Source organism: Ictalurus punctatus, chromosome 28 (genome assembly GCF_001660625.3).
Source record: "Ictalurus punctatus breed USDA103 chromosome 28, Coco_2.0, whole genome shotgun sequence".
Lineage (NCBI taxonomy): Eukaryota > Metazoa > Chordata > Actinopteri > Siluriformes > Ictaluridae > Ictalurus > Ictalurus punctatus.
The window spans coordinates 5,164,017-5,184,351 of NC_030443.2; the positions used below are offsets into that span (position 1 = coordinate 5,164,017).

Consider the following 20,335-nt stretch of genomic DNA (forward strand, 5'->3'; position numbering starts at 1 on the left):
GCTATACTAGATTGCTTATAGGTGCGAGTGTGTCCATGGTGCCTTGGGATGGACGGTGAATTCTTGCCTCCAGTGTTAGCGGAATTGGCTCCAGATTCAGCAAAACCTGACCCGTATAAAGCAGTTACCAAACATGAATAAATGAATGAGTAAAGTAAAAAGACAAACATTTCTCATGCCTGTGAATGCTATTGCCAGCAGGTAATGTAATCTGATCTGTTCACAGGTCAAAATGGCCTATATGTTATAACTTGCGTATATAACAAATAGGACTAAAACAAATATGACGTGGATATAGCATATGTACATGCAAAAGTAAATGTCGTTTTTAATGTTCAGTCGAGGAAACAAGCCAAGTACATATTTTAGTTTTATGTAATAAATAAATAAATAATGGGTTTTTTTAGTATGGTCCTACATGAAGTTTTTAATTGGAACAGAACAAAAGGCTTAAAATGGGCCTAAAAAATCAGTTAAGATCAGTTAAAAGAGTTATTTTTTGTTTAATTTTATTGGTATTGTAATTATTTTTAATCGCTGATAATTGGTTAGTAATTGTAAGCGATTATATATTTTTACTTTTGCATAAAAAAAACACGTTAAAAAAAGAAAGAACCGGAAGTACTCGGTCGTGCGCGTAGCGTCTTCCCTCGCGCTTAGGAAATTGTTCCGTGTCGTTTCAAGATGGCGTCTTTCTGTTTAGGTGGTAGTCGAGTTTAAAGCCGATATTCCCAACTCACTTAACTCTTTATCAAGGAAACACGGTCTCAGTAAGTCATTTACCACATATTCTTGAACCTGAACACAGCTCGATGTAATGCTTATAGTTTGCACTTAATAAAACTAACTAGGAAGGCAGCAGAGTCAACTAAAGCTAGCGTTAGCTGTGATAACCGGCTTTGGAATTAAAGGTGCAATAGGCGATTATTTTATTGCTTGCTTGTATAAATAATTATGGAAGATTTGTAGAACATAAAAAACCCAACAGAGCATTAAGAAGTTGCCTTTGCACAAATGTAAACTGACTTCAGGTCCGGAAAGCTGGTTTGTGTTTATATGTGGCTCCTGTCAGTCATTTTATACACACGATTCTCTACAGCAGGGGGTTTCAAACTTTTTTGGTATTTATTTACGCGACCCATATATACATCCATCTCTTAACAATGTCAAGTCAAGCCAGTACTACTAATAACATATACTAATATATAATAACTACTTATATATATTCTTCAATGTGTTTCATCATTATTGGGAACATAATATAGTAGCTTGAGGTTTGGAGTCGCAGCTGCCAGAGTTCCTGTGATTTTCTGAAAAGTCTGAATTTGTTCGCAATGTCTGAAAAGGTTGTCCTTGTAGTTTTAGGTTCAGCTCGTTTAGAACACAAAATATTTCGACAGCGAGATACGACAGGGTTACAAGCCATTTCTCATCACCAAACGAGTGTTTCTCATTAAGAAAAGAGTGTATTTCGTCCCTCGATTCGTCCGCTGTCCACCCTGCCCTTCGACAGCCATCTCACGTCTGTATGAAAGAGTAAGTGACTACGTTTACACGGACAGCAGTAATCTAATTATTGAGCTCATTCTGAATAGGACAATATTCTGATTAAGGTGTTTACATGAGTTGCTTTTAGAATATTCCTTTCATGTACCCATTTTACATTCGATAGAAAACGGATCGATTAACGGCACACGTCATTACGTCCCCAGGCCACGCTGTCCGACGTCCCTCCAGAATTTCATGTATCTACATACAGTTGGTCATCGTTATGGACCCGTATACAGTTTTGGTTGTTTCAGCTTTAATTTTACGGAAGCTTCTAGTGCAGTTGATTATTTGTCATGCTATACGTGCAAATAGACGACTGCTTGAAGCCATGGGCTGCGTCCCAAACCACATAGTTACCTAAATACATGTATTTCACCTACTACATAGTAGGTAATTACGCGGTTTCGGACGCAGCCGTGCTCTCTTGTTTGCCGTCAAACGGTTGAGCACGGCCGTGTGTGTACGTGTCCTGTCGAAAAATGCGGTGAAAACTCCCACACGACGTTAAGTGTGATTAAGGTGTGTACATGTCTGTAATACACTTCGATAATGCAACTAATATAGGAATACTCCACACGTCTTAATTTGATTTGTGTTTACTTCGTGTATGACTTTAATCGAATTACGGTGATCAATAATCGCTGTTTACATGCTAGTTTTTTAATCAGAGTATCGTCTTAATTGGGTTAATATCGCAATATTGTTGTCCATGTAAACGTCCTGAATGTTTGTGATTGGCTCCCATTTCAGTACACAGGGCCTCGAAAAGTTGGCTGTTAACTTAAGAGCACGGCCTTTAATGTAGGTCACAACTTTGCCAACGTCACTACTTCAAGCTCGGGTGGGATTCCTTTTTTGATGCCAAAGATTCACGGTGAATAAAGCAACGATTCCAAGCAACGCTCTGTCCTGCTGCAGCCTTAATCCTTCTGACAGCTCCGCTCTTTTTCCAGTGATGCCTTTGCAGTAGGACCAATCCAGACCATGTTTAACTCTTCAAAAAGATGTTTTCCTGTTGTGCTAGAAGGCAATCTTGGGCAACACAGAAGATCTTCAATGAATTCACCTTGCCATATGTACCGAACGTAAACCAGTAGCCTTTGCTGACTTCAGTCTCACTATGAGCTGACACCGTATCGTCACTAAGAAGAGTTTAGTTTTCGCTTTTCAGATGCTTTTTCATCCGGCACTGTATTAACTATGTCTAGTGCAGCAGGCAGGTGCACGTGGTGTTTTTTCTTTCATGATACGACATTTTACAGGACAGGACGCGACCCAGGGTTTGAAAACCACTGCTCTACGGGCCACCACATATTCTGGGGTCGGGGCTTTGCGAATATGGCTGGGGATCCGTCAGGTGTCCAACCCACCTAACCACTGGAGACCTGTACCCAGAAGTGCATTGTAAATGTTTCAGTGCAATTTGGGAACGCCACTCTGGTGTTATAATCCACGACTAACAGTTTGCCCAAGCCAAACCTTGCTATTAGCTCAATAGTCTATTAAAGCGGCTGTAGAAACCGTTATTTCGTCAGCCGTGCGATGGTGGTTGTTGGTTTATGGAATCTCCGAATGTTCGCTTTCTATGTTAACCAGCTGAAAAAGAAATAAAAATCTCACTTTACCGTTTGTTTACAGAAAGTGTCGTGACCATCTGGGACTTCAGGATGGAGTCGAGCTTCGGAGAAAAACAGCGCTCCACTGTGGCGTCCCAGTTCTTCACCGGGACAGAGGATGCAGCCATGGATATGACCACTAATGAAAAGGTGTCACCACTTTTTTAGAGGACAACCACCCTGAAACGTTAAAATTGTAATATTTGTGTCGTGATTAGTGATTCTAGTGCTGATTCATCGGTCGGTGTTATGCATTCGTTATTCCTGTGAGAACTTAAAATGCTAAAGCGCCGCCGCATTGTCGAGATGAATTGGACTCTACTGGTGTGGAGTTACATGTTATTCAGGCTGGATTTCCACTTTCTAAGTTTGCTTTTCCGCTCGTTACGATATTACCAAAGTGATTTTAATGTGGTTGTATTACAAGTAGATTTTATATTCGCCGTTCTAGGTCGTGGACCTTCTGAACCAGGCTGCTTTAATGTCCACCGACGATAAGCTCACGGCTCTTAAGCAGGTAAAGCGATTTCTAACATTGCCTGATGTTACTGAACGATTGCACGTTCGGTTCTCACCGTATATGTGTTTGCTTTGAACGTTAGGTCCAAGAGTTGATCATTAATAAGGATCCTTCATTGCTCGACAATTACCTGGATGTAAGTACAGCGACCTCTTGAGGGGGAACTCTGATACAGTCAGGACCTCGACGCACCACGTTTAAACTCTTCTGTCGTGTTTTGCCAACAGGAGATGCTAGCCTTTCAGAATGACAAATCGATTGAAGTGAGGAAATTTGTTATTGGTTTCATCGAAGAAGCATGGTAAGATTCACAACCTTTTACTTCTTTAAAATTCCTTTGTCCGATTTCTCCATCGTTCTGTTTGTGTTACTTATTATTCAGATTAGATTCCGCTATTTAAAGCGAGTCTTTTTTTTTTGCGTGTTCTGTTCCAGTAAAAGGGACAACGAGCTGTTGCTGAAGCTGTTGGGTAATTTAAACATGGTGTTAAAGGACGATAGTGTAAACGTTGTGAAGAAGGCGATCCTGACCCTCACTCAGCTTTACAAAGTGACGCTGCAGGTATATGTCATTTTATCCTGGCTTAAAATGTCTTTTAAAAAATTTTTTTCATATGTTTTTAAAATAAAGCGTCTTTTATAATAACCCGACTGTTCTGGTTTGTCATGCCAGTGGCTACTGCGCACGAAAAGCATCTCCGATGTGCAGGAGGGATGCTGGGACATGGTGACCCAGATGAAGGGGGAGGTTCTGGCTATGCTCGACACGGACAACGACGGCGTCCGAACGCACGCCATCAAATTCACCGAGTCGCTCATCATCACGCTGTCGCCTCGCACGTCCGACTCGGACGTCCCCAAGAAGCAGGAAGGAGACGTCAGCCTGGACAAAGTTCCAAAAGACCATTCATATATTCGCTACGGTGGGTGGAGCTGGACTCTTAACGATATCATCACTTAAGGTTAGGTTTAGACTTTCTCTAGAAGGACAGGACCCAAAAATATTCCCCAGCTCATTTCATTTTATTTTCTCTCTTTCTCAACCCCCTCCCTCTATCACACAGATGTTCTGTGTGAAGAGGGAAAGTCAGCTCTGGAGCAGCTCCTGAAGTTCATGGTTCACCCAGCCATCTCCAGCATCAATCTGACTACAGCTCTGGGCTCGCTGGCCACGCTAGCCCGACAGAGACCCATGTTCATGTCTGAGGTCATACAGGCCTATGAGACTCTTCATGGTAAGTGATGAGTTCACTAAGTCCAGGGTCTAGCTCAAAAAGGGTTTACTCTGTCACAGAGTAAAACGGCAATAATTAATATCAAAATAAAATACGTCTTCTGAGACACAAAACAGGCTCCTCCTCCTAGAGCTTTCAAGCTACATGCACCAGACTCGACACAGACCTTCACCCTGTTCTGATTAAGTGTATTATGACTTCTAACTTTCTTACGGAAGCTCAAATTGGCCAAAGTTCCCACTGATTTCCATAGAATTTTTGGACTGTTATAACTCCTTGAGCTTTCAAGCTCCTTCCACCAAACTCAGCACAGTCCTTCAAACTGTTCAGACTGATCATGCTGGGTTTTTTTTTTTTCCTAACTGATCATTTTCCCGTAGCGGACAATGAAATCTCCTCCCCAAAAAAGCCTGTAGACTTACATTGCTGGGACGTCCAGAGCCTGGCCGGACGCTCTGTCCGTCCATCTCACTAACGATCTACCAATCTGTCGTAAATATTCCGTTTTTCACTTTATGACCTTCTTGCTTTTTGCCTTTCCTAGCCAACTTGCCCCCGACGCTCGCCAAGTCTCAGGTAAGCAGCGTGCGCAAGAGCCTCAAGCTGCATTTGGTGTCTGTGCTGCGGCACCCGAGCAGCGTGGACTTCCATGGCCAGATCTCCACACTCCTGCTGGACCTGGGTATGGCCCAGAACGAGATCGCCCGCTGCGTGCCCGCCGCCGCACAGGTTCGCAAGCGACCACGCCATGAGCCTTACAGCGAGGGCAAGAGGATCAAAATGGGTGAGCGAAGAGAGCAGTCCTTACATCGGCATTACCGTACCGGTCAATTTAAAACGTACAGTGCTTTCTAGAGTGACACATTTTTTTCCCCACAGCTTTTAACAGCACCATGCTCTGATGCTAAATAATGCTAATATCACTGCCCTGTTTATTAAGAACCCGCTCTGATTGAGGATGATGACGATAAGGAGGAGCCAGCACCCGTCATCGCGCCCAAGCCGTCGGCCACCACAGGCACGCAGTCTGCCATAGACATCACAGCTGAGTTCCTGCTGCCTCTGCTCACACCAGAGAACGTGGCCAACCTGGTACACACTTTGCTCCGAATGATTTTGGTATACTCTTGTGAAACTACTGAAATATGAGCACTGATATTGAAGATATTACATTTCCTGCTTTAGGTGCTCATTAGCATGGTTTACCTGCCGGACAACATGCCGGCTTCCTTCCAAGCTACTTACACACCTGTGGAGTCAGCAGGCACTGATTCCCAAATCAAACATCTTGCCAGGCTCATGGCCACGCAGATGACCTCGGGCGGACTTGGGCCGGGTCAGGAGTGTTTTTTTTGCTGATTTAGATTTCTCTTTCATTAATAATAATATAGTCTGCACTAAAACTGATCAAACGGCCAAGTTTCAGAGGAATCCGAGACATAAAAATATCTCCGTCTCCTTCTCAACCCTCAGGTCTGGAGCAGTGCAAAGCCCGAGAAGAAGAAGGGAAGGAGGGAGAGGCCGATGCTGCTGTAGCAGAGAGCAGCTCAAAAGACCCCATCATTATCCGGAAAGTGTCAGCGGTGTCCCTGGGCCAGGCCATCTCTGTAGTCGGGGCCTACAAGAGCGAAGCCACAGAGGAGACGCCTCAGGCCAAGAAACTTCCAGAACCCATTCTGCCTTCTACACAGCCCAAGTACAATCCTTATATTAAAACACAGAGCTTGAAATTTGCAACTTTCGTTCGTTTTTTTTTTCTCATGATTCCATTTTTGTTTTTGCAATAAGAGTACCTGGGAGCAGTGGCCGAAAGAAAGTCTTCAGGTTGGCTGACGTGGTCCAGCCCATGTCCGACTCGCAACTCGATAAGCTAACCAGCATGGCCGTCAGACGCATCCTCGAATCAGAAAAGGCCATCGCAAGAAGCGGGATGTCCCATGTAAGTGGACTTGGCAGATTAGATTCACAAAACTCTATGACCTTATAAATATCGAGTGTAGATTTACAGGTTACACGTAAGCGTTTAAAGTTAGTGCTGACCAATCCGACGTGTCGCAGGTTCGTGTGAAGCTGCTAGCGAGATTGATCACTCAGTTCGAGGGCACAATGAAGGACGACATGCTGCGTTTCATCCTGGAGGATATCCGGAGCCGCATCGACCTCGCTTTCGCTCTTCTCTATCAGGAGTACAACCAGTACCTGAGCCAGATGCCGTCAGGCTCGCTCGACAGCTACGAGCACTGCTTGTTCGAGCTGCTCTCGGGCCTACAGGAGCGGCCCGAACAGAGAGATGGGTGAGTTGCTTTGACCTACAGTGCCCTCCATTAATATTGGCACCCTTGGTATGTATGAGCAAAGAAGGCTGTGAAAAATTGTCTTTATTGTTTAACCTTTTGATCTTTTGTTTAAAAAAAAAAAAAAATCACTAATACCCTGTTCTGATGGATCTCAGACAATTGCAAATAAAACACAGGTTTATATAAAAAAAACTTTGTTAAATATAGGTGTGCAACACTTATTGGCACCCTTTTAGTCAATACTTTGTGCTACCTCCCTTTTCCAAGATAACTGCTCTGAGTCTTCTCCTGTAATGCCTGATGAGCTTAGAGAATACATGGCAAGGAATCTGAGACCATATCTCCATACAGAATCTCTCCAGATCCTCAAATTTCAAGGTCAATGCTGGTGGACTCTTTTTGAACAAAAGATCGAAAGGTTAAACAATAATTTTTTTAAATAAATATTTACAGAGGGTTCCAATATTAGTGGAGGGCAGTGTATAGCTGTACATCACAGAAACTCTTTGTCTGCCCTCAATATTTTCTGATGAACCTGGTTGGTTCCATAAACCCCACAAATGATTTGAACGTTGAGTGTGCACCAGTAGAAAGCAAGATGGTGCACTGTGATTTGTTCTTTCTACTAACATTCTAACTATTACAGTATCTCACAAAAGTGAGTACACCCCTTATATTTTTGTAAATATTTGATTAAATCTTTTCATGTGTCAACACTGAAGAAATGACACTTTGCTACAATGTAAAGTAGTGAGTGTACAGCTTGTATAACAGTGTAAATTTACTGTCCCCTCAAAATAACTCAACACACAGCCATTAATGTCTAAACCGCTGGCAACAAAAGTGAGTACACCCCTAAGTGAAAATGTCCAAATTAGGCCCAGAGTGTCAATATTTTGTGTGGCCACCATTATTTTCCAGCACTGCCTTAACCCTCTTGGGCATGGAGTTCACCAGAGCTTCACAAGTAGTCACTGGAGTCCTCTTCTACTCCTCCATGACGACATCACGGAGCTGGTGGATGTTAGAGACCTTGTGCTCCTCCACCTTCCGTTTTAGGATGCCCCACAGATGCTCAATAGGGTTTAGTCCATCACCTTCACCCTCAGCTTCTTTAGCAAGGCAGTGGTCATCTTGGAGGTGTGTTTGGGGTCGTTATCATGCTGGAATACTGCACTGTGTCCCAGTCTCCGAAGGGAGGAGATCATGATGTGCTTCAGTATGTCACAGTACATGTAGACATTCATGGTTCCGTCAATGAACTGTAGCTCCCCAGTGTCAGCAGCACTCATGCAGCCCCAGACCATGACACTCCCACCACCATGCTTGACTGTAGGCAAGACACACTTGTCTTTGTACTCCTCACCTGGTTGCTGTCACACACGCTTGACACCATCTGAACCAAATAAATTTATCTCAGTCTCATCAGACCACAGGATATGGTTCCAGTAATCCATGTCCTTAGTCTGCTTGTCTTCAGCAAACTGTTTGCGGGCTTACTTGTGCATCATCTTTAGAAGAGGCTTCCTTCTGGGACGACAGCCATGCAGACCAATTTGATGCAGTGTTCGGCGTATGGTCTGAGCACTGACAGGCTGACCCTCCACCCCTTCAACCTCTGCAACAATGCTGGCAGCACTCATACGTCTATTTCCCAAACACAACCTCTGGATATGACTCTGAGCACATGCACTCAACTTCTTTGGTCGACCATGGGGAGGCCTGTTCTGAGTGGAACCTGTCCTGTTAAACCGCTGTATGGTCTTGGCCATGGTGCTGCAGCTCAGTGTCAGGGTCTTGGCAATCTTCTTATAGCCTAGGCCATCTTTATGTAGAGCAAAATTTCTTTTTTTCAGATCCTCAGAGAGTTCTTTGCCATAAGGTGCCATGTTGAACTTCCAGTGACCAGTATGAGGGAGTGTGAGAGCGATGACACCAAATTTAACACACCTGCTCCCCATTCACACCTGAGACCTTGTAACACTAACAAGTCATATGACACCGGGGAGGGAAAATGGTTAATTGGGCCTAATTTGGACATTTTCACTTAGGGGTGTACTCACTTTTGTTGCCAGCGGTTTAGACATTAATGGCTGTGTGTTGAGTTATTTTGAGGGGACCGGTAATTTACACTGTTACAGAAGCTGTACACTCACTACTTTACATTGTAGCAAAGTGTCATTTCTTCAGTGTTGTCACATGAAAAGATATAATCAAATATTTACAAAAATGTGAGGGGTGTACTCACTTTTGTGAGATACTGTAACTATTCCCAGTGGATTTTTTTTTTTTTTTAATATGGGGACATGCATCGAGGGATTAGGGATTATGAAAACGACTCTGGTTCTATCACTGAATGTGGAATACACCGATATTTATAGCCTAGATTGGTTTCAAGTGTCATAATGGACGCAAATGAGTATTGTTCCCTTGACATAATCATGTCCTGAAACTTTTTCACATATGCAGTGTTCAGTCTGTTTAAATCAAGCCTGGGTTTGTTTATCCCATTTTCCCTATCACCTAGCTATGAATTTCAAATCCTTTCTCTTTGCAGGCTGTTCAATAAGTTGGTGCTTGAGGCTCCTCTCATCACAGAGTCAGCCCTGGAGGTGATCCGGCGCTACTGTGAAGACGAGGTGTGAGCCGCTGCCACGAGTCTTTTCAGTCATTCCAATACATCCATGAAGTTATGCAATGGATTCATCTAGTCTTTACTCGCTTTTGTTCTGACCTAGTATTTTGTTACACGTGATATAGATGCTAGATATAGAAAACCTCACCATATGAACAATTACATGTTTTTAAAATCCGTTTTCATGGTGTGTGTGTGGTTGCAGTCTCGCGTTTACCTTGGCATGCCCACTCTAAAAGATCTCATCCTGAAACGCCCTTCCAGACAGTTCCAGTACCTCCACGTTCTCCTGGACCTCAGCTCTCATGAGAAAGAAAAAGTATGTACCAAACCTGTGCATTTTCCTCCTCTGCTCATCATTTCCTTTCCAGAAGCTTCGCCATATCAGTAGTACAAAACCATGTTTGTTTGTTTCTTTGAAGGTGCGCTCAGCTGCTCTGAACATCATCAAGTGGATGTATGAGAAGGACCACCTGCGAGACTACATCGAAAAGTTTGCTCTGAACTACATGCAGCTACTCGTCCACCCGAATCCGCCCTCGCTACTGTTCGGCGTCGGAGAAGACACGGGTTTGAAAAAGCTTCAAAACATTTGAGCTTCTGTGTCTTAGACGTCATTCGGTCGAAATATACTAACATGTCGACATTGTACAGTAAATATCACTCACTGGCAGTTATTTATTGTACCGGCTTTTTGTGTTCAGAGGTGGCGGCTCCCTGGACGGAGGAGACGGTGAGACAGTGCCTGTACCTCTACCTCTCCCTCCTTCCTCTCAACCACCGCTTGGTCCATGAGTTAGCTGCCGTCTACACCGAAGCCATCGCAGACATCAAGCGTAGCGTGCTCCGCGTCATTGAACAGCCTGTAAGCATGAAATGAAAAAACTAATCCTCGCTTTCCTGAGTCTCTCGTTTTGCTTAAACATCTCAGGTTGGGAACTTGTACGTTTCACGCCCTTAAAGTGTTCACTTTTACTTTGCTCTTCAGATCAGGGGAATGGGCATGAACTCTCCTGATCTCTTGCTGCTGGTTGAAAACTGTCCCAAGGGGGCGGAGACTCTCGTAACTCGCTGTCTGCACATACTGACTGATAAAGGTACAACCGTGTTCGAATTTGGATGTCTTTGTTTGTTTGTTTGTTTGTTTATGTGTATGTTAGCAGCCGTTCATGTGCTCCGTCTCTTTATCCTCTGTCCATTTGCAGTCCCTCCATCTCCAGACCTGGTGGAGCGAGTACGGGATCTCTATCACAAAAGAGTACCAGACGTGCGTTTCCTCATCCCAGTCATCAACGGCCTGGAAAAGGTCTCTCGTCTTCCTTTTAAAATGCTTACACCCAGTTCCATACTGAAAGGCAGCCAGTGTTACTTGAAAACTGTAGTATTATTATTAGGAGTAGATCTTATAGCACTTTTACTGTATTTAACAGAAAGAGGTGATCCAGGCATTGCCCAAACTCATCAAGCTCAACCCCATAGTAGTCAAGGAGGTCTTCAATCGCCTACTGGGGACGCAACACAGTAAGGATGCATTATAGTCTTATTTAGTTGTTTCTTTGTTTGTTTGTTTAGGTTTACACCATCATTCTGATGTGACTGATATCTGAGACTGGTTTAAATTGGTCACACGACTTGCATTCGCAATACAACGATAGTTATGACTAGAAGAGCGCCGACGAAACGATTTAGCCATAGAGAAATGACTGATAATACAGACAATTTGAGATTTTCGATAATATAAAGCTCTCGGATGACTTTAGAATAACAGTGCGTATACTCCTTCAGGTGAAGGTAGTTCCTCCGTGTCTCCTCTGACTCCTGGCGAGCTCCTCATCGCACTCCATAACATCGATTCCACCAAGTGTGACATGAAGTCCATCATCAAAGGTAACCGCTTTCAAAGGTCAACAGTATTCAGAGAAGCAAGTTTTGTTCTTGTTTAAATAACCCGTCCGGCCTTCGCTCTCTGTTTTTGTTCCATAAACCCATAGCCACGAACCTGTGCTTCGGCGAGAAGAACGTGTACACGTCAGAGGTGCTGGCTGTGGTGATGCAGCAGCTAATGGAGCAGAGTCCTCTCCCTATGCTGCTCATGCGGACCGTCATCCAGTCGCTTACGATGTACCCTCGCCTGGGTGGCTTCGTCATGAACATCCTCTCTCGCCTGATCCCCAAACAGGTGAGTGTGTCACTTCACTTTGAGACTGCAGATTTTTGGGGCTCTTTAAATAATTACAAAAATATATTGTTTGATTAATCGGTTATCAGCAGGTCCTGCCCGACTTAATTATCGGTCAGCCTCTGATTTTAAATGTCTTCTTATTTGCTTGAAACGTACTTTATCGCATGGCGCCGAGTAATGTCCCGGGTGTGTGTAGGTGTGGAAGTACCCCAAGGTGTGGGAAGGTTTTGTGAAGTGCTGCCAGCGCACCAAGCCACAGTCCTACACTGTTCTGCTGCAGCTGCCGCCCGCACAGCTAGCCAGCGTGTTTGAGCGCTGCCCGGAGATGAGGGAGCCTCTCCTACAGCATGTCCGCTCCTTCACCCCACACCAGGTAAAGAAACATCACCTCTGATCGGTCCAAAGTTGTCCTCTGATCATTTACATTTCAGAGTAACATTTTGTTCATTATTTTGACAAGATTTGTTCCACTTTGCATGTGTGTGTATATAGCAAGCCCACATTCCATCATCCATCATGGCTATTCTGGAGGCTAACAGTAGGATGCCAGAGCCAGAACCACCACAGCATGAACCTGAGCACATGAAAGTGCAGGAGGAGAGAGAGGTCAGACTTGGAAACGCAGTAACGGTTCATATTTAAACAGGGAAAAATTAAACATCTCAGGAACGTGCAATTAATGTACTATATTATATCCTTTAGTTACACACACAGCTTGTGAGGCCCATGACACAAGTGGAAACTCCAGCTCCAGTTGTAGTAGCTCCTCCTGAACTACCGCCTGAGGCAGTAGCCAGAAGGGAGGAAATAGAGGAGCCTATGGAGGAAGGAGAGGCAGGTACAGAATGTCTAGAGATCGCCACCGAAGCCACAGCACAAGTAAGAATCCGCATTCGTACGATCAGCTGATATTTGTCACCTCTGTGCCTGTACGATGAGTTGAAGGCCTAACACTATCTTTTAATCATGGCAGATTGAAGCACTTGCACCTGAAACCGGGGTCACCCCTGTTCCCCAGGCAAAGGCAGATGAACCGATGGAGACGACTCCTACTGAACTCGCAGAAGACCAGCCGCGAGAAGTGGTGGAAGATAGTGGTGCAGAACCCGAGACACGAGCAGACGATCCTGAATAAAACGGACATGCGCACTGACAAAAATGTCTTCTCTTATCCAAGTTCAGCATATCTGTGTATCGAGTCTGAGGTCTTGAACCGATAATCTAGTTTGTAGTTTATTCTGATTTGTTTAGCTTTTTCCCTTAGTTCTGTACTGTTGTGAATGTACATCATTCATAAAACAAGAGGACTTGTCTGGATAATAAAGAACTCTTTGTATACAGTTTTCTAGTGTGTGTGTGTGTGTGTGTGTGTGTGTGTGAGGGGGCGAGAGGGGTGATTTTATTTATTTATTTATTTATTTAGGTACCAAATAAGTAACCTAAGAAGTATTTCGTCACATTCTTTACATTTCGAAGCTTATTATTAATCTCCGAAGAATATAAAGCTGCATTAAACTCCAACAGACCCACTGGAAAGGAAGATAGAATGTTCCTCTTTGCCTTTGTTTCAAACGACAAAAAAAGGGGAAATTCTCCATGAATTCAGCTTGTCAAATGTCAAACGTCCAAATTCACTGTTAAGACAGTAAAAGAAACATTTCAGCTCAGTTGCTGTTGTGTATAGTGATGGTATATTACACTTTGTCGCGAATTTGATTGTCATGTTTGTGATATGTTTTGAGAACGAGGACATAATGGCGTTTACAGCTTACGTGATATCAGTGTGCTTCATGAACACACACACACACATTACCGTGAAGACAACACAAATTGGTACCAGAAATTATTTTCGTTAAAGAGCTGCCTGAGGTAAAGCTTGCAGCCAATTAGACTCAAGTAAGCCTCTCGCACAGCCAATCATTTTCACAGCAGTTCTATATCCATAGTAACCAGGTTTATACTGGTTACCGTTTCGTCTCTTTGACAACAAACCGGCGCTGTTTTTTTTTTTTTTTTAATTTAGAAATGTAACGAGCAACAAAGATAACATACCGCTGCATTAAGTATAGTTTTATTATTTTCTTTTCCTTTTACTTGAACTGAACGACAGAAACATGGAGAGTTCTACGGAAGCGCGAGCTGACCAAATGCAGCAGGCTGCGTGCTTCAAAGCTTTCCTGTTGAAAAACAGCACAAAAACAAACCTCAACCTGTGAGTAACTTATTTAACACAACAGCCACTGTGGGCTTTTTCTTTTACTTTTTACTTTTCATTGGGTTTTTTTTGTTTTGTTTTGTTTTTTTGTTTTTAGCAAATTCTACCAACTCAAAGTGAAATTTTGCCTCAGCTACTGATATAAAGAAATGAACATTAAAACATTATATATCTTTAAAATCCTTTGGTTATTGGGTCCCTACATTACCCACAATGCCTTTCGACTACCTGTTAATAGTGATGCAGTGAGATTTAGCCCTCGCTTCAAAAAGATTTACCCAAAAAGTAAATGATAAGCAAACTCACGCAATCATAAGTAAATAGATACAGTTGTAATCAAAATTATTCAACCCCCATTGCAGGTTTATTGTCAAAATGTACAGACTTTCAGCTGTTCACAATGAACAAATCAAACAAAAGCAATTGAAATAGTTCAACACAACGAATGCTTCAAGTGGTTTCCCCAAATTCAACTGAAAATGCAACTTATAATGACTTCTCCAGTTTCAAAATTATTCAACGCCTTCATGGCAAGCATCTTTAGTACTTAGTAGAGCACCCTTTTGTTGTTATGACCTGCCGCAAACAAGGTACATAGCTTCTGGGAGAATTCCTGAGGAATCTTAGCCCATTCCTCATGAGCAATGGCCTCCAGTTCAGTAATATTCTTGGGTTTGCGTGCTACAACTGCCTTCTTCAAATCCGGTTCAAGTCAGGTGACTGTGATGGTCCTGTAGAATCTTCCAGGACTTCTTCTGCAACCAAGCCTTGGTGGTATTTGAGGTATGCTTGGGATCATTGTCCTGTTGGAAGGTGCAATGATGCTCAAGCTTCAGCTTCCTCACAGGCGGCATGACATTTTCTCCTAGGACTTCCTGATACTTCACTGAATCCATCTCGCCTTCCACACGCTGCAGGTCTCCAGTGCCAGAGGATGCAAAGCAGCCCCAGAGCATCACAAAGCCACCACCATGCTTGACTGTGGACAGAGTGTTCTTTCTTCATTCTTCTTCCTCCTTCCTCGAGACAGACTGCTGACCCATCATGCCGAAAAGTTCCTGTTTTGTTTCATTGCTCCAAAGAACAGAATCCCAAAACTTTTTTAAGCTTATTTATATGATTTTGAGCCGACATTTCTTGTGCTTTTGGGTCAGTAGTGGTGTATGTCTTGGAGTTCTGGCATGGAATCCTTCTGCATTTAGTAAGTGCCATACTGTTCTCACTGAAACCTCAGTGCCTGTTGCCACCAAGTTTTGCTGCAGGTATTTTGCAGTCACTTGAGGGTTTTTCTACAACCTGCCTTCTCAGAAATTTGGTTGTAGCTGTTGATACCTTCCTTTTTCTGCCCCGTCCAGGTATTTCATACATTTTCTACCCCTAGCCAGTTCAGGTATTTCATGTGTTCCAGCTCAAGCACACCTGGTGCAACTAGTTTCCCTTGATTAGTTGTATCAGGTGTGCTTGAGACAACACCTGTTTTGCATATGTGTGCTGTTGTGAGGGATTCTATTCAGGGGGTTGTAATTTTGAAACTGGAGAAATCATTATAAGTTGCATTTTCAGTTGACTTTGGGGAAACCACTTGAAGCATTCATTGTGTTGAACTATTTCAATTGCTTTTGTTTGATTTGCTCATTGCAAACAGTTGAAAGTCTGTAAATTTTGACAATAAACCTGATTTGGAATGGGGGTTGAATCATGTTGGTTGTATTTATATCACCATAACAATCATGATTACATACCGCAACTAACAGGATGTTGATAGTGTTGCCAAGTGACGCATTTACTGTCCTCTTCAGCTACGACCATCTGGTTCGCGTGCTCGCCAGAGTGATGGACGAGCGTCCAGAGAATGCAGTGGATGTGATTGAAGATCTGAGCCGTGAGGTAAAGCGCAACATGCTGCTGGAGAAGCAGAGCACGCTCAGGGATGCTCCGTCCACAACCTCCTCTGAACTGCTGGCTGAGCAACAGAGAGCGCTGTTTAACCGATGGGACAGGGGAGAACACGAAGAGGTGCTGGTCAGATCAGTTTTTTTGCATTTAACCATCAGTGTTTGTGTCAACCCATCTCAGGCAACAATCTCTTTTTCTCATAGGTTTCTTTGCTAAAAAATGGCTGCATTTTGCTTTTAAATAAGCAATTGGGTCGAGTTTTTAAACATAGAATGAAATATACAAATGTGGTCGAGAAGGATCCATGAGACACATAAAGCTACATTCCACATCTTTTTGAACTGCTGCTCAGAGTAAAATGCTACCTGCCCTCTTCCACATACATGAGCTCACAGATGCCTACAATTGGTTAATGTCTCTGTGATTGACAGGGGAGTGTAATGTTATCCCTCCCACCCAGAGAGCATGGCAAAGTTTGCTCTTTTGGACAACCTGGCCATGTATGGCTGTAGCATCATCATGATTCAAACTCAGGGTCTCCATTTTTCTGGTGCGCCACTTGGTAGCATAACAAGGATATCACTCTGACTTCCTGTGTCACAAGGAAATACGTCAACATACAGAATCAAATTACAGCTAAGAAGCCATTGCACGGGATCATTTAAGAGCAGAGATTTCACATGCAATTTATTTGTCTTCCTTCTAGATGGAGACACCCCTGCCCAATGTGACTGAGCTGACATTCTTCCTGGAGCAGATTGGGGTTGGTCTGGGTCGGGAGGAGATGCAGAGGATCCTTCTGGCCCTGAAGCAGCTGGTGGACATGCAGCCCCTGCAACGCTGCCGATTCTGGGGAAAAATCCTTGGTATTGAAGGGAACTACATAGTGGCTGAAGTGGAATACAGGGACGGTGAGGAAGAAGAGGAAGAAGGAGTGGAGGAAATGCATGAAGATAAGGAGAAAGAGGGAGAGGCTGGAGAAGAGGATGAGGTAATCGAGGTTACTGAAGTAATACCTTACTGACCTGTGTGAACATGGCTCATTTTTGTGAATTGTTCCTATTTAGCTGGATCCACTCCCCAAGTCAAACTACAAGCCACCAACCCCAGTCCCTAAGGAGCCTCGTCACTCCGGCACCAACAAGTTCACCTACTTTGTGTGCCGAGAGCCGGGCCTGCCCTGGGTCCGTCTTCCTGACGTCACCCCTGCTCAGATCACAGTTGCGCGGCAAATTCGCAAGCTCTTCACCGGGCGCCTGGACGCTCCCATCGTGAGCTACCCGCCCTTTCCCGGCAATGAGGCCAACTACCTGCGTGCCCAGATCGCCCGCATCTCAGCAGGCACCCAGGTCAGTCCAATGGGCTTCTATGTATTCAAGGAGGAGGAGGGGGAAGAGGAGGAGGAAGGAGCACGAGACAGCGTCGAGGAGAACCCTGACTTTGAGGGTATCAACGTGCAGGAGATAGCAGCGTCGCCGTCGGCATGGGTCCACCACATACAGCACATTCTCGTGCAGGTGAGAAGGAAAATAGAATGAGTATTTCTGAACAATTCCCACCAACCTGTGAGGGTGGAGGCCAACATTAGAGTGGGTCACAAATAAGACTTCTGATTTAGCAAATGTATGGCCATGCCACCGAAACCAAGCGTTTCTGATTATCCTTGTGTGTGCACCAGGGTCGTTGTGTGTGGGTCAATCTGGCTGAAAAGACAGAGAATCTCCAAGAAGAAGATGCAGAGGAAGAGGAGAAGGAGGAAGAGCCAGACGAGCCTGAGCCTGAGGTTGGACCGCCGCTTCTCACACCGCTGTCTGAGGATGCAGGTGAGTCTTTGACTTGATGTGGGCGTCACTTTTCTTCTTCCTGAGCAAACATGTCTTATCAAAATGTTCTGATATTTCAGAGGTTAATAACACCCCTCCTTGGAGTACCAGGATCTCCTCAAACCTAATCTCCCAGTATGCCTTTGCTTTTGTGCGCTCCAACCTGTGGCCTGGTGCCTATGCATATGCGTGTGGCAAGTAAGACCTCTTTTACCCTCAGCTCCTAATATCCACAACAGAATTATAATGATAGCAAACAACACTATCAGTAAAGTTTATCTCATCTTATCTTATCTTATCTTATCTTATCTTAACACACATCCTCATGTACTGGAAACTGCTTTTCTAGTCAACGTTATTATGATACAGCTGATAACATAACTCAATTTTGCAACAGGAAGTTTGAGAACATATACATCGGCTGGGGGCTGAAGTTCTTGGGCGAGGACTTTACTCCGGCCCTGCCTCCTCCCCCACAGCCCGAGTACCCCAGTGGCCCTGAGATCACAGAGGCACTGGACCCCACTCTCCAGGAGGAGGAGGCTCTGAAGGAAGCACAAGAGGAGCAACAGGCCGCGCTGGAAGACAACTATGCGATGGACGCAGAGGAAGAGGAGGAAGAAGAAGAAGAGGAAAACTAAATAAGAGAATGGTACACAGTGGACTGAGGTCTTTTAACATATGTGACTATATTATACTGTTATAGATAAACATTGCTTTCTCAGTTCTTTATTATACAGCTCGGTTGAATGCTCGATTCTGATTGGCCAGACGGTTGATTACATTTTTGCGTGTATAGTAATGCGCTCATTCTAATACATTATCATTCCTACAATAACAGCTAATTTACATAGGTGTGAATAAACAAATTTATGAAAAAAAGCATGTAATTGTTGATATCATTTGAAGTATTCTGTCAGGAGATGTTTATTTAGCATGACAAAGTCTCCAGAGTCAGCACTTTGAAGCTTTCCTAACACAGGACGATCCTGAGGATGGAGGGCTTTGAGGTTTCTCAGTAGCATGACAAACTTTTATTAACCTCAAAAGAGAAAAAAAATGGAGATTGATGAGGGAATGAATGTTTATAGCTGCTATAACGTGAGCGATGATTGGAACTAACAGGAACTTAACTGGGTGTAATGTACATGTCATTCTTTCATTCATGAAAACTTTTAACCTTTGGCAAATTGCTGTGGTGTAATAGGAGTAAAACCTTCAGTCATGCTGTTACTGGAAAATAATCGTAAAAATAATCGTTTTCTATAACAGCTCACCCTGTTGTGTTTAACTCCTTACATTGTCTTACATGATCCATAAGTCCTATATTTCAATGTAGAGTATAAAATTATGTGATGGATGAGGCAAAGAAATTCAGAAACAGGCTAAAGGAGTTCAAAACCTTTATTTACCAATTGGGAAAAAAGGGCCTTCAATTTACTCCCCTAGGAGTTACAAGCCAGGTTTGATCTTCATGCAGTTTCCTTTCATGCTTAAGTATGTCATTTGGCTTGTTCACATTGAAACTAGAACTGAACTAAAATAAACTAATAAATAAAAATGATTTGTGAAAATCTAAAAAAAAACCCCCAACAAATATACAGTCCATTCCAAAAATATTGAAACAAGAAGGCCAATTCTATTCTTTTCACTATACACTGAAGACATTTGGGTTTGGGATGAAAAGCTGAATACGAGAAAACTGATAGAAATTTCAGCTTTCATTTCCTCATATTTACATCTAGACGTGTTAAACAACTTAGAACATGGCACCTTTTGTTTGAACCCACACATTTTTTCGAGTGATTGAAAATATTGGAACATGTGACTTATAAGTATTTCTTGCTGCCCAGGTGTGCCCTGTTAAATTGATTGTTTAAAGAATCAACAGCTCTTAAAATCTACTCTTGGTTTAAGCCCTGGGTTTCGCTTGTGAAGACTGCCTTTGTTGTTAAAAAGGATAAACCAACATGAAGACCAGAGAGCTGTCTATGGGAGAAAAACAATCCAATTTGAAGCTAAGAAAAGAGGGAAAAATCTAATCAGAGACATTGCACAAGCATTGGGCATAGCCAATACAATTTGGAGTGTCTTGAAAAAGAAATAAATAACTGGTGTAATAACAACCAGACGTGGAACAGGTCGGCCAAGGAAAACAACAGCAGTGAATGACAGAAACAATAACCAAAAACTCAAAAACAACAGTTAGTGACATCACCAACAACCATCACAGGGCAGGGGTGAAGGTACCACAATCCACCATCTGATGAAGACTTCAAGAGCAGAAATATAGAGCCCATACCACATGATGCTAACCACTCATGAGCAATAAGAATTGGAAAGCCAGACTGGAATTTGCAAATAA

General features: G+C 43.4%; 2 protein-coding genes across 3 annotated transcripts; both read left to right on the forward strand.

The window, feature by feature from the left end:
- Positions 1 to 654: 654 nt before the first annotated feature.
- Positions 655 to 13,376, forward strand: sympk (symplekin). 2 transcript variants are annotated; one of them, XM_017459691.3, is made up of 28 exons: positions 655 to 770; positions 1,360 to 1,536; positions 3,190 to 3,317; positions 3,619 to 3,684; positions 3,770 to 3,823; positions 3,915 to 3,988; positions 4,123 to 4,249; positions 4,361 to 4,610; positions 4,752 to 4,922; positions 5,467 to 5,706; positions 5,863 to 6,014; positions 6,108 to 6,258; positions 6,396 to 6,618; positions 6,711 to 6,861; positions 6,981 to 7,216; positions 9,777 to 9,858; positions 10,060 to 10,173; positions 10,277 to 10,424; positions 10,559 to 10,719; positions 10,843 to 10,951; positions 11,060 to 11,160; positions 11,285 to 11,375; positions 11,640 to 11,741; positions 11,846 to 12,033; positions 12,233 to 12,409; positions 12,529 to 12,642; positions 12,739 to 12,915; positions 13,010 to 13,376. In XM_017459691.3, the coding sequence occupies exons 3-28, from the start codon at positions 3,219 to 3,221 to the stop codon at positions 13,169 to 13,171; spliced, it is 3,720 nt and encodes a 1,239-aa protein (XP_017315180.1). In that variant the 5' UTR covers positions 655 to 770; positions 1,360 to 1,536; positions 3,190 to 3,218; the 3' UTR covers positions 13,172 to 13,376. The 2 variants fall into 2 exon arrangements, with proteins under 2 accessions (XP_017315180.1, XP_017315179.1); XM_017459690.3 differs by lacking the exon at positions 1,360 to 1,536.
- Positions 13,377 to 13,929: 553 nt separating this feature from the next.
- rsph4a (radial spoke head component 4A) lies at positions 13,930 to 18,855 on the forward strand. The gene is made up of 7 exons (XM_017459692.3): positions 13,930 to 14,248; positions 16,051 to 16,267; positions 16,854 to 17,138; positions 17,215 to 17,664; positions 17,826 to 17,970; positions 18,051 to 18,168; positions 18,368 to 18,855. Exons 1-7 carry the CDS (start codon positions 14,151 to 14,153, stop codon positions 18,609 to 18,611), a joined length of 1,557 nt encoding a protein of 518 aa, XP_017315181.1. The 5' UTR covers positions 13,930 to 14,150; the 3' UTR covers positions 18,612 to 18,855.
- The last annotated feature ends 1,480 nt before the right edge of the window (positions 18,856 to 20,335 follow it).